The following is a 12,247-nucleotide window of genomic DNA, read 5'->3' as shown; positions in this document are numbered from 1 at the left end:
TAATTGGATTAAAATTTGGTGGACCAAATAGAGTGGAAAAAATTGTTTTGACTAGAAGGAACATCCGATCATCAAAATATGATATGATTAAATCCAAGGTCTTTCTCTCTCAATATAATAAAAGCAGAGGCCCTTGAGGGTGAAAAGTATACTAATAATAGCAGCAAATTAACCTATAACCGATGTAACCAGTATAACCAATAACCAATTGCAAATTAAGAAAATGTTATCTTCAATCTTTAAATGTATTTTTATATGGAAAATATGCAATTATTGCCACTGCCTCACATGAGGTTGGATACAGCCCAAGGGAACCGGGAGTGTCTCTGCAATCGGGCATGTTTACACCATGACCAGTCAAGGCTAAATGAAAGGGGAAAAGAGTAGTGGAAGTGAGAGCAGTGTAGAAAGTTGAAGCAGAGCCAAAGGAATTAGAGGTCAGCCAGGTGCTTGCCAGCATAGACAGTTTGCTGTGGTGTATGCAGCAGTGGGAATATAAGTACAATTATATTCTAAAATAACACACTATGCACAAAAATAATAATACATATATACTTTGATTAACATATGTATATGTGGAAGAAATTAAGTGAAAGAGGTTTTAAGAAGTGGAAGTGAAAGTTTAGATTTTCGGTGTTATCTGGTTATTTGTACCAACTCTCCCCATCATTATCCTGGATAATTGGGAGTATATTGTATTGCCTACTTTTCTATTTGCAAAATATTTTGGATGAAGTCATTTACATAGATTTTTGGATCTGTTTTATTCAGGGACATCAAACTATGTCAAGAGTTTCATTATTGTTGCCTTCAGAATACAGTAGACTCTCATTATTACAAAGTTCATGGGACGGAAAAAGCGGAAGTTTGTAATAACGAAGTTTGTGTGACCGATTCTTTTAGGAATTGTCGAAAATAAAAACAGAGCATAATATACGCGATCAAACTATGCGATAATGTATGAAAACAAAAAATTTGTTTCATTTTCTCAATAGAAGAATGCGGCATGATGCAATCGAGGGTTGATATCTTCCCAAATACAGTAAGTCTTCGATATACAAACTACATGTATTCCGAGACCTTGTTCGTAAGTTGATAAACCTACGGTCCGGCCGCCGAGAGTTGTCCAATGACAGGAAGAAAGGGTCTAGTTCGGGGTAGGGTGCAAGGTTGCCAGGTAAGAAAGTGAAATGCCTGCATCACTTGTAAACGAAAGGGTTCCGTGAAGAAAGGAGCCGGGAGGGATGATGAGCGTGAAGGACCCAAAGGAGGAATCCCTTGTTTTGGAGATTCAAATGAAGGGATTGTTTTGGTGGTTCAGGCTTGTTTTAGTGCTTCATATGCAAATGACAGCGTTGTATGACTAGGCGAGGGTGTGAGGTGCATTTTGGGGGCAGATATTGGCAGCAAACCGTGCTGGCAAAGGGTTCTCCACTCCTTTTGCACTGTCATCGGACAACTCTCACCGGCTGGACTGTATGCAAGGTGTCGAGAAGTACGGTTATCCTGCAGAATGCAACACTGCATCACAATTGTGCACTAACTCACTGTTGTGACAAACTGATCTAGCTGGGCATGCGACGCATCCGGAGCCGAAAACATCATTCACCGCAGTAAGGAAGAATGGGTGAAATGCTGAACAGTTCCTAACTTCACACCGGATTCGATGATACTTTGTTCAGATTATGCTCAAAGTGCAAGTTCTTCTACGCCACACTGCGTCGCATCCGCCAAATCGAAAGGTGCCATTTTCGAAATTTGAAATTTTTGAATGCTCATATCTCTGAAAGTTCGTTAATCGAATGTGCGTGGGAAGAGGACTAACTGTATGTCCAATTTACGAGGGGTTATGAGTGGGTAACTATGTTTCCACAGGAATGAAGTTTATTATATAATGCTAGGTGTAGACTGGAAAAAGAACCATAATTGATGCTCTAGGGCACATTACACGAGGAGAACTTAAAAGTGGCAAATTTATTAAAACTTAGCGCAGTGTACATCCACATAAATGCCGTTTCTTATGCGTGGAACTTCGTAATAAAGTTCATTTTGTAGCTGCCGGGACCAGGACTAAGGTTTGTAATTTCGTAATAAAATTTCTTTTACCATAGATTGGATTGGCCTTTTCGTCGGAACCAACGATTTGATTCATAATACCGAGAACTTCGTAATAATGTTGTTCTTATTAACGAGAGTCTAATGTATTCTTCAAAATTAGATGTGCAGGGAGGAGGAAAATACGCCCAGTTAATTCATGAAGGTGATTGGTAATTGGGAGCCAATTGAGTGAGAATTGATTGTAATTAGAATTGGTGCATCTTGCAGTCCTTACAATTCCAGCATGCCTAAGAGTGGCTATCAGCAGTGAAAGTGAAAAGTGACACTCTTACTTGATCCATTAAACAGTCCCCTAGGTTGGCCTTTCAAAGTCCAATGTTGCAATTTTGGCTAAATTGCAACATAGGACTTTGGTGATATCTGGCAATTAATTGCTTGAGAATGAATTCTATGACTACCTGCTCCCTTTCCACCTTGTGTTATGATCTTTAACCCCTCAAGCGTGTGTGACGCAGCATATGCATCTTTGCTGTTCCGTTTCTATATGGTGCTTTAATTTGGAGACTTTGAAGCTTTCGAGCAGACATTAAGTAAATTAGTTTTAGTGTCGTAATCACTCACCGAAAAAAAATTTAAAAAATTATATTCTCTAAACAATAGTTTGAACTTGACAATTATTAATACATACAAACAATTTTCAGAGCCGTTTACTATTGCCTGCTCCCTGTATGCCGTGTTAAGTAGTTGACCAGTCTGGTGTTTCTCAAAACAGGGTTCTCCACAGATTCCTGGGAAGTTTTTACATCTGTATCTTGTCTCCTGTCTCTTAATGTTTTTCTCGATCACTGCTCACTTTCTTCTTTCAACGCTAAATGTTTTAATTTGTGGGTCATGCTGAACAAAATGCTGTCTGGTCGATCCAGCACATTCCGTATCGGTATCTGAGAGCCGTCCTTTGCGCTGTTCTAAATTCTGTACTGCTATGATTTTGTTCACTAACTGTAGGATTACAATATTTATGAATGGGCAAAATGTTATAGTGGTACGGATCTTTTTTTACAACTTCCTTCCTGTTTCTATCTACAAATCAGAGAAATTTGGTGGACAATGAAAACCTTTCCTTTCCCATTGCATTGAGAAAAAATGTTTTTTCGAATACATGTTTTCCGATAAAATACTTTCTGAAGCTTGGTTCCTTATTTATTCTCATTGATATGAGCAAACGTAGATACTATTATTTCCACCATAGTTGTGGGAACCCACTTTTGAAAGAGCAATTTCTTTTTCTTCGGAATTTTCTTTGTAAATTTTCAAGAAACTATGTTACGTAGTGGTTTGTCTCAGTCACTATAATTGTAATTAATTCATCATCAAATAATAACTCCAATGCCGAGGGATCCTGTTTACACGAATGGGTGATATTTTTTTCCAACTAAATCTCACGCAAAGGTTAGAGGCGCGTCTTCACAGCCGATATCTTCCCAATTATTTTCTTGAAAATTCACAGAAAAATGAGATGGTATAAATATTTGAACCTGGAGTCAAGGGAGTGTCCAATTGAAACTTCCGAAGTGGTATAAGAACATTCTGCAATCTTTTATTCCAGAGCGTCAACCACGGGCTCATCGGACAAATCATGAGAGCTAGAAGGCATGGTCAACTAAGGAGGGTTTCAGATATGAAAGGGACTCAAAACCGAAAAAATAAAACCACCAAAGCAAACGTAGGCATGAAAAACCCCAATCCTCAGCTTCAAACGTCCTAAATAAGATACCAGATGCCAGAAGGTCTTCTAGGTTCCGAGAACTATTGAGTGACAATGCCTGGACGGTCCAAGCCTTCACTGTCATTGCCACGATGAAAGAGAAAGGAAAGGATGAGGCAGAAGAGCAGATGATAATGAACCATAGAGGAAGGCATTCAGCATCCCCACGTAGAACACACAATCGCAAAGAAAGCACATAAAGTAAGTGGGAGATTATCATCCATGAGCATCCATCAGACGCCGCTCCTAGAGGAAGCATCCTGGCATCAGCTGGAAAAAATATACTAAAAAAAAATGAGCGCACAAACAAAGGCAATTAAGTGGCACAGAATGAAAGCAGGCATATATGTCTCACGTACATACTCACTAAAAGTACTTATATGGAAGTTGAAGAGATAGGAATACCTAATGAAACATTCGGACACCTATGGTGTGTCGCACACGCTTGAGGCACGGCATTCAGAAGACGCAGACGGTGCGTCACGCATGCTGAGAGAAGGACCACAGGCATTTAAAGTCACGTTTGAGGGGTAAAGGAACAAGTTACATTCTTTGGTAAGGCTTTTCCATAAAGTGATGAATTCGATGTGCTATCGTAAGTGGGAAATAAGACTTTGAATGCTACTGCAAACCACAGCTTTTCTTTTGTGGTAGTTATGGAAAAATGTATTACACATGTATTTCAAATTGATAGAAAGAACAATCAAGCCCCTTTGTAGATGTCATAATTTGGTGTATTTTTTGCAGTAGAGCAGTCTCCTTAGAAATCCAAATGAGAAAATTTTATATTTACAATCCCAAAATGGTATTTAATTATCATATTGCTGAGTTCTTGCTCGTAGCTTAATTCAGGTGCATGGCAGTTTTATAAATATTCTCCTACTATGTACCATAATTTTGGTAGAATTATTTAAGGAAATGACCGAACAAATGCTAACTTTTCTTAAACAGTTGAAAATAATATCACTTTTATTCTAACTTTAAAAATTTGCTAAGCAGATGAGGTTCCTAGAATTGTTCCCTGTTGTCTAGGAAAATATATTACCCTTATTTATGTTAGCCACCTCCAGCTGTTGACCTTACAGTTACAACCATCCATTGAAATACATATTTACTGACCTGTGTTACACCACATTTAAGATTGCCAAAAAAGAAATTTTCATGTTCCTTCAGCTTTAATTTGCAGCTCTTTAGATTCTTACCTGTTGCTATGCTAATGAAAATTTGCAGTGCTGCTGAAATTTTAGCACTTTGACCTTAAATGATTCTTATATCCATAAAAGGTAGTTAGGAGAGCAGCTGAAGCACTGCTACTTCATGCTGCTAGCTCAGCATGTGTTCAATTGGGATATTAAAATCTAATGTGGAAGATAGGAATTATTTTTCTACCCTTTCTTAGGTGACTCTCCCCCTTAGAAAATTCCACTGAGCAAAGGCTGAAACCAATGCTCCATTTATTTTTATTTTTACATTCAGATGTACTTTCCAGCAAGATCACCCCACTGGATGAGAACTTCAATAGGGTAGTTTCCTTCATCAAAGAAATTAAAGGCATTGATTGCGATTCGTTACCCACCATTAGTGTATTCATAATATACAAATTATTTGGTTTAAGAAATACCGGTTTAGACGAATGGGAAGGGTCAAGTTTATCCTCATTTGAAAAAAGCCAGATTGGTGCCCATGCGATGCCACTCCACGTGACGTCACAGGGACGTAGTTTCTGTACGAGTAAATAGGATTTTTACATCGTCTGAGGTTACCAATGCATGCATGAGGCACAGAGCTCAGGGAAACATGTCTTAATAATCACCTATTAAAACTGCCTGTGGTCGGTAAGTTTCCTTCGTTTGATAAGGTAGTGAATCCTTATTTAAGCCAAGCGCTACCAGCTAGCATCCTGCTTCGTATCAGCGCTCAGAGCCTCGCCCCAAGGTCACCTCACTTGCGGCAGCGGGAACCAGAACGACGTCACACGGGAGTTTTCCCGGCATTCATACTTACCCGTCGCGTTTTCGTGCGCTTGATAATTTTCACTTTTCATTTAATCGCAAAAAATAGATATCGTCATTTAAAAATCTAAAAGCGTGAAATACGTACTCCAGGAGTAATAATGTTTCGATTTAAGCAATAAAAAATAATAGGAAATCACCCTATTGTAAAAGGAGTGTTGGGAGACCTAAAGTTATTTGTTTTCTATCATTATTTTACATGGCAATTAAATGCTTTGTTGCCCTTAAGTGCAAATATTATCTTCACTCTTTATCTAATCATAAGTTAATAACCTTATTGTAGACTGAAGGGAAATATTAGAGCCATTTGAAGGCACTTTAGGGTGATTGTTGTCCTGCATTAGTCTCTCCCTAGAATGCTTCTAGTCAACCATTTTAATAAAATGGTAGCTCATTAGCAAGTGTCCATTTGAGTTTTTTCTTTTTTTGGTTTCATTTTAAAGGATCAGATTGTAAGTACCTGAGAATTTAATTACATTTTGGAGTTAAAATTTGATGATGAGCCTGTGTTCATGCTTTCAACATACCTTATTTTGGCTTCATAATATGCATGCATGCCAAGCCATTCACAGTTCTAATTAAATTTTTGTTTTCTTTATAGCTTTGGTATCCTTCAGGTTCTGCTTTTTAACATAATCTTATAGCTTTGTCTTACTTCAATAGTGGCATACTGCCTTCTACGAAGGTGGTGCCTTAATTTAGTGATGAAATTATCGATAACCTTGCTTTAATGCTATGAATATGTTTCAAGCCCAGAACTAGATGAACATCACTGAACCCATGAATAAAATCTCTCTTATAAGATTTCCAAGCCTTAAAAAAGAGGTTTTGAACCCCTGGTGATATGGGCTGCATTCATAAATTAATATTCAAGCTCCACTCATGGTGTTCCTTGCTTTATTAATGTTCGTTTTGACTCAGTTTTGTTGGCATACATAGTGAAACCTCTGTTCACGTACACCTCTCACACATTGGCACCCCTGACTTAAGGACAATTTTGAATTCCGTAGCAGAAGTATATTTTTACAAATAATGATCGAAGCCCTGGAGCTTCCAAATAAAGGATACATTTTTGGCCATTTTTCTTCCAATATAGATATGCATCATTAGCATGAATTTTCTGATCTCTCTCTCAGAAGTCGATTTTTCCCAAAAAGTACATGTAAAAAATAGCTTGGTGAAAAGGACAGCAAAAATAAACGACCCACATTTAATGTGATGAATTCAAGAAAATGTAAACCCTTAGTTTGTGGCAGTCTGATTTTTTGTACCACTCTCTACCTGAAAAAGTCATCTGCTGATCAGGGTCTAGTGCTTTTTGCTAGGCTTTTACAGGTCAGAAAAATCCGGTATAAGTCAGGAATTTTAAATGGATCAGCAAAAGGTCAGGTAATATCGTTAGAGGTATAAGTGAAATTTCTGTCAAGACACAAGATTCAGAAGAGCCACTGAGAGAGGGGTTTCATCTTTGGCATGGAAAGATTAAATAAATTTGTCATTGAAAATGCATTAATATTATTTAAAAAGAATTTTAATGCATTTTAAATATAAATCTCATATTTATTGTCTCCTCCTCTTAAAAAATGTTGTGCAATGATTTAAAGGTTAGTGTGTAAAAGTCAGGGAAAATGATGATTTTTTTGTCCAGGTCTTAATTTTGAAAACAGTAATCTAGTAAACACCTAGTGTTGGTGTTGAAACCGTATTATCTGGACTGGCCTTCTCTATTCTTACCGTGGTGTATCACTTACACTTTTCCAATTCTCAAAAAGAAGAGTTGCGAGAGGTTTTCATTTTTTTTTTCGGTAAAAATATTCATTAGTAACCCTCCCAATGTTGACAGTCACCCCACATCCTGGTTCAATTTAATGCCAAAAGCGTTTATTAAAGTTTTTTTTTGTTTAATGCTCATCAAAAATTTATCACTGATTAGCCTAATGGGCAGTGACATTAGAGATCTGTTTCTCAGGAAATTGGTAGTTTGTGAAGAAGACCACCATTGTGAATATGCCTTGTTTTATTGGTCTAGAAGGAGTGCATCATAATTTACGGGGAATTGATGCTCTTGGTGAAGGAACTAATGTTAGCTCTGGTGATACCAGATGATATGGTGAACTGCAATTGCTTTTCGGGTTAAATAGTAAGATACAACCAGATATACATAACTTGAGCACAATGTTAGTCATGGCAGTCTTGTGGTAAGTTATTAAAATACGTACTATGTACTTCGCTGATATCGCTGTAAAGAAAACTCAAAAATGGGCATCTTTTTTCACTTGATAACTTTCATTGCAAATCATGCCATTTGGTCCACCCAAGAGGGGCAGATTTGGAGACTTTAGTGTGCCATTACAAGTCACCCATTTTTGTTCTGTAGCTAGTATTGTTATCTGCTATTCGACCAAGTATCTCTCTCCATGTTCGGTGGATATGGTCAATATGTATTAAAGTGATTATTCCCGCAATTGTTTGTTTACTAAGTCAATGATTTTTATAAAGGTTTTGAAAATTATACCTATTTTTATTGACTCAGGTTTGATAAAAATAGGATAGCTATCAGAAAATTGCTTTTTAAGGGACATCATAGAGTTAGTATACGTACATACTCTATGGTGACATCGATATACATAACTATAAGTGAAGTTGGAAATCAAATTAGGTAACAATTGCAGCAAAGCAAGCAAATATTTAAATGAAATCTTCTCATATTGACAGAGGATGGGTAATAACCACATGCTCGGTACATGCATAACTTAATTATCTTTTCTTTCAAAACTAATCCTTGATGAGCTTAATGTAAGAACAGTACCCAGGCTGGGCTAAACTCAGTAAATGGAAAATCACCACCAGAGAAATTACTGAATTGAATTTTCAGTGGCTTTGCCTTCTTCCTTGGAAGTTGGAATGATACTAAAAGAGCCTGAGGTGAATTTTTGGTTGCTGCATCACGAAAAGGTCATTCCGGCCCTTATTCTATATGCTGGTAAAGCACCAAATCATATATGTATGGAATGGAAATGTATAGTTTTGGAATGGAAAGTTACACAGCTAAATTTAATAATATGGTAGGCTTTTTTTCTGTGCAATATGTTTGACATACCATTTTATACACTAATCATTTACTTGCACTTGAATGGTATTAAATGGTACTATGAGTGGTATCAGTGATTTTTGTGACCATGTGAAAACTAACCATGGATTGGCTATTTTGTTTTGTGTTCTGTCTAATTTATTTTGATTCTCCTATACTTTTGGCCTTATGTGGTTGAATTTGTCAATTGTATTTCCAGCCATTTTGAGGCATTGTATCTTGGATACTTTGACCATTACGGCATCCTATCAGTATCCTGGTTGTTTTGCATTAGAAACAGTTAAATCCCTGTTTCAATAATCATGCATCAGAACATGTGCTAACATGATTACAGATTTGTATAGTATAATGTAATAACAAAAAGTGGTATGTGTGTAATTGACATCTAGTATTGAATGTGCTTCGTGGGAAAATTCTGACCAATTGAGTACCAAATGTAGCTGAAGTGGCAATGAATTTTTTTCTTAATTAGAAGTTAGATTTCAGCTTCTCTGAATTAATTTTTCTTTCATGAGATATTATGCTAATTCTTCTAATTTTATTAGTTTGAGCCTTGTTAATCTTGCTTCTAATTATCTTTCAGTATGCAATAAATTTTAAAATTCAGCATTTAATTTTTGATGCAATTTTTCATATTTCATTGCGTTGTCTTCTTGCAGGATGAAGGAACTGAACAAAAAAAAGACTTGGGTGCTTGCTCTATAGAAAGCAGAACTTCTGGGTTATTTTTGTATCTTGATCTTCATAGTCATGCTTCTCGCAAAGGTATGGATTTATCCCATTGAAATTTTATTGCATGTCTTTCAGACTAAATTAAATAGTATCAGCAGGTAATCATTACATGTGTGTGGTATTAATCCTGCTTCAGTACATGAGAAACTGCAGCCAGAAATAATAAAGATGGGTGAGTCAGTCATTAGTTTACTGCTTCCTATTTATTCAAAAATTTGTTGGAAGGAATTAAAATTTTTCTGTATATAGTTACATGTGAAAATATAGATGGCCCTCATGTGATAAAATTGGTTACAATAGCAGTGGAGGAACTCATAAGTTAAGTGTTTGGCTGCAGTTTTCAGAATTTTTTCTTATAATTATATATTTTCACTGTCCTTGAGTCTTGCACATATGTTGGCATGGATGTATTGAATTTTTCCTCTTGATGGCTGAGCTAGGTTTCAGTTTTTTTATTTGAGTTCACACCTAAGTTCATTTCTCCTTTTATTTTCCTCTGTTTACATTTACCCTAAGATACTTGATTTTTTTATTTTTGATATTTGGAATTGTGAAAGTCCATATACATAATAATAAATGTATTGTTTCCTACTGTAATTACATTTTAACAACAAAAATTTAAATAGGAATATTTTAGGTTGCCTGTAGGGAAAAATTGTGCTGAGGCCACCTTCACAAATCAAATTATGTGCCGCTGTGATCATAAAAGGCTTTTAGGGAAGGCTTAGAGTATTAATTTTAGACTTCATACTAATGTGTGTGTCAAATAAATATTTACAGTTAATGGATTGTGGCACATGAAATAGGAAAAAATGGAAATAGTGATGAACATTTGCTGAGATACAACTTCTGTTCTTAAGCTTAAGACTTAAGACGAGATGGTGGCAATACCTGTCAACCAGCTACGAGAAGTTATGCAAAATTTCCTGGCCAAGCTGCAAGAATGCCTTAACTGTGAAAAAAATGAAAATATAAAAAAAAATTATTTCATCAAGCATTTAATTTATTTAATCATCCTGTTTCATAGGTGGACCCTGTATAAGATGTTAACAGAGGAAAGTTGATATTAATGAAGGTAAAACGATGACAGAAGTTGAAAAAAAAACTATTAATGACCTACCTCAGGGAACACTAGAGTGAATTACATCCATGCATAGTACATAGTTTCATTTTATTGGCTAGTGAATGAGTAAACTGTTGAAAGAACGAGGCAAACGTCGGGCGGAACACACACGTCTTTATTGCACGGACGACAGACAAGAAGAGAGAACAAGGCTACAAGTGCACAGCAGTACACGAGAGAATGATACATAACAAAAGAACAACGAAATGCCACTGGAGTGTAAACTCAACACTCCCTCTCACTCTAGGGACATTGGCAGTGAATTAAGTAACAATTTACACAAAACAAGAAATCAAGACAGTCCCAAACAGTCTTTTAGTTTTGAATGTTTAACCTTGCATAGACTTTTAGTCATAATATCTGCCACCATTAGATCAGTTTGTAGGTACTCCACATTCACTACATTTTTCTCAATCAATTCCCTAGTAAAATGATATCGAACATCAATATGTTTTGTCCTTGCATGAAACACTGGGTTTTGGCACAATTTGATAGCACTTTGATTGTCACAATAAATTTTTACAGTTTCCACAACATCTAACAACTCTGACATTAGGTATCTAAGGTATACAGCTTCTCGAGATCCCTCGGAGAGAGCTACATACTCGGATTCAGTGCTTGAAAGAGCAACACACTTCTGCTTTTGGCTTCTCCAGCTGATGGCAGCTCCAGCAAATTTATATACAAAACCAGTGCATGACCTTCGATCATTATGATTACCAGCCCAATCAGCATCGACATAGCCAGTAATGCTTTTGCCTGTAGGCTTAAACACAAGTTTTTCATTAGCAGTGTGCTTTAAATATTTTAGTACTCTCAAAGCACTCCTCCAGTGCTCACTGGAAAAACAATTGTTAAATTGACTTAAATAATTTACAGAAAAAGATATATCAGGACGTGTACAAACAGATAGATACATTAATGAGCCAATTAAACATTGATAAGGTACATCAGGTTTAGGTAACATTGGGTCATTCTTTTTCAAATTAACATTTACTTCAAGTGGAGTGTTTACTGGTTTAGCATCTTGCATCCCGAATCTGTTTAACAACTCATAAATGTAATGGCTTTGATCCAAAGAGATGCTACCATCAAATTTATTCTGAGAAATTCTCATGCCAAGGCACATTTTTGCTCTGCCCAAATCCTGCATTTTAAATTTCTTCATTAATTTTTCTTTAATGACATCTTTTTCCTTTTTATCATTGTGAAACAATAACAAATCATCAACATATAAAGCAATAATTAAAATACTAGTACCATCTTTCTTAAAGTAAACACAAGCTTCGTGCTTAGACTGAACAAAACCTAGCTCAATCAGAACATTATGAATAGTTTCATTCCATACCCTGGAAGATTGCTTCAGACCATACAAAGCTTTGTGCAAATGTGCCACACTATTTGTGGATTCATTGCATTTAACACCATCAGGCAATTCCATAAATACAGTTTCATTTAACTTCCCG

At 36.3% G+C, this 12,247-nt stretch overlaps 1 protein-coding gene across 1 annotated transcript in view; it reads left to right on the top strand.

Moving 5' to 3' along the window:
* LOC124171416 (cytosolic carboxypeptidase-like protein 5) overlaps positions 1-12,247 on the top strand; it is a 37,204-nt gene that overhangs the window by 8,001 nt on the left and 16,956 nt on the right. Inside the window, exon 5 of the mRNA XM_046550589.1 lies at positions 9,586-9,691. Within this exon, the coding sequence (XP_046406545.1) occupies positions 9,586-9,691 (106 nt within the window). The remainder of the gene's footprint in view (positions 1-9,585; positions 9,692-12,247) is intronic.

This window comes from Ischnura elegans, chromosome X (assembly GCF_921293095.1).
Source record: "Ischnura elegans chromosome X, ioIscEleg1.1, whole genome shotgun sequence".
Classification (NCBI taxonomy): domain Eukaryota; kingdom Metazoa; phylum Arthropoda; class Insecta; order Odonata; family Coenagrionidae; genus Ischnura; species Ischnura elegans.
Note: the sequence above shows the minus strand (reverse complement) of the source record. Positions and strands in the feature narration are given on the sequence as shown.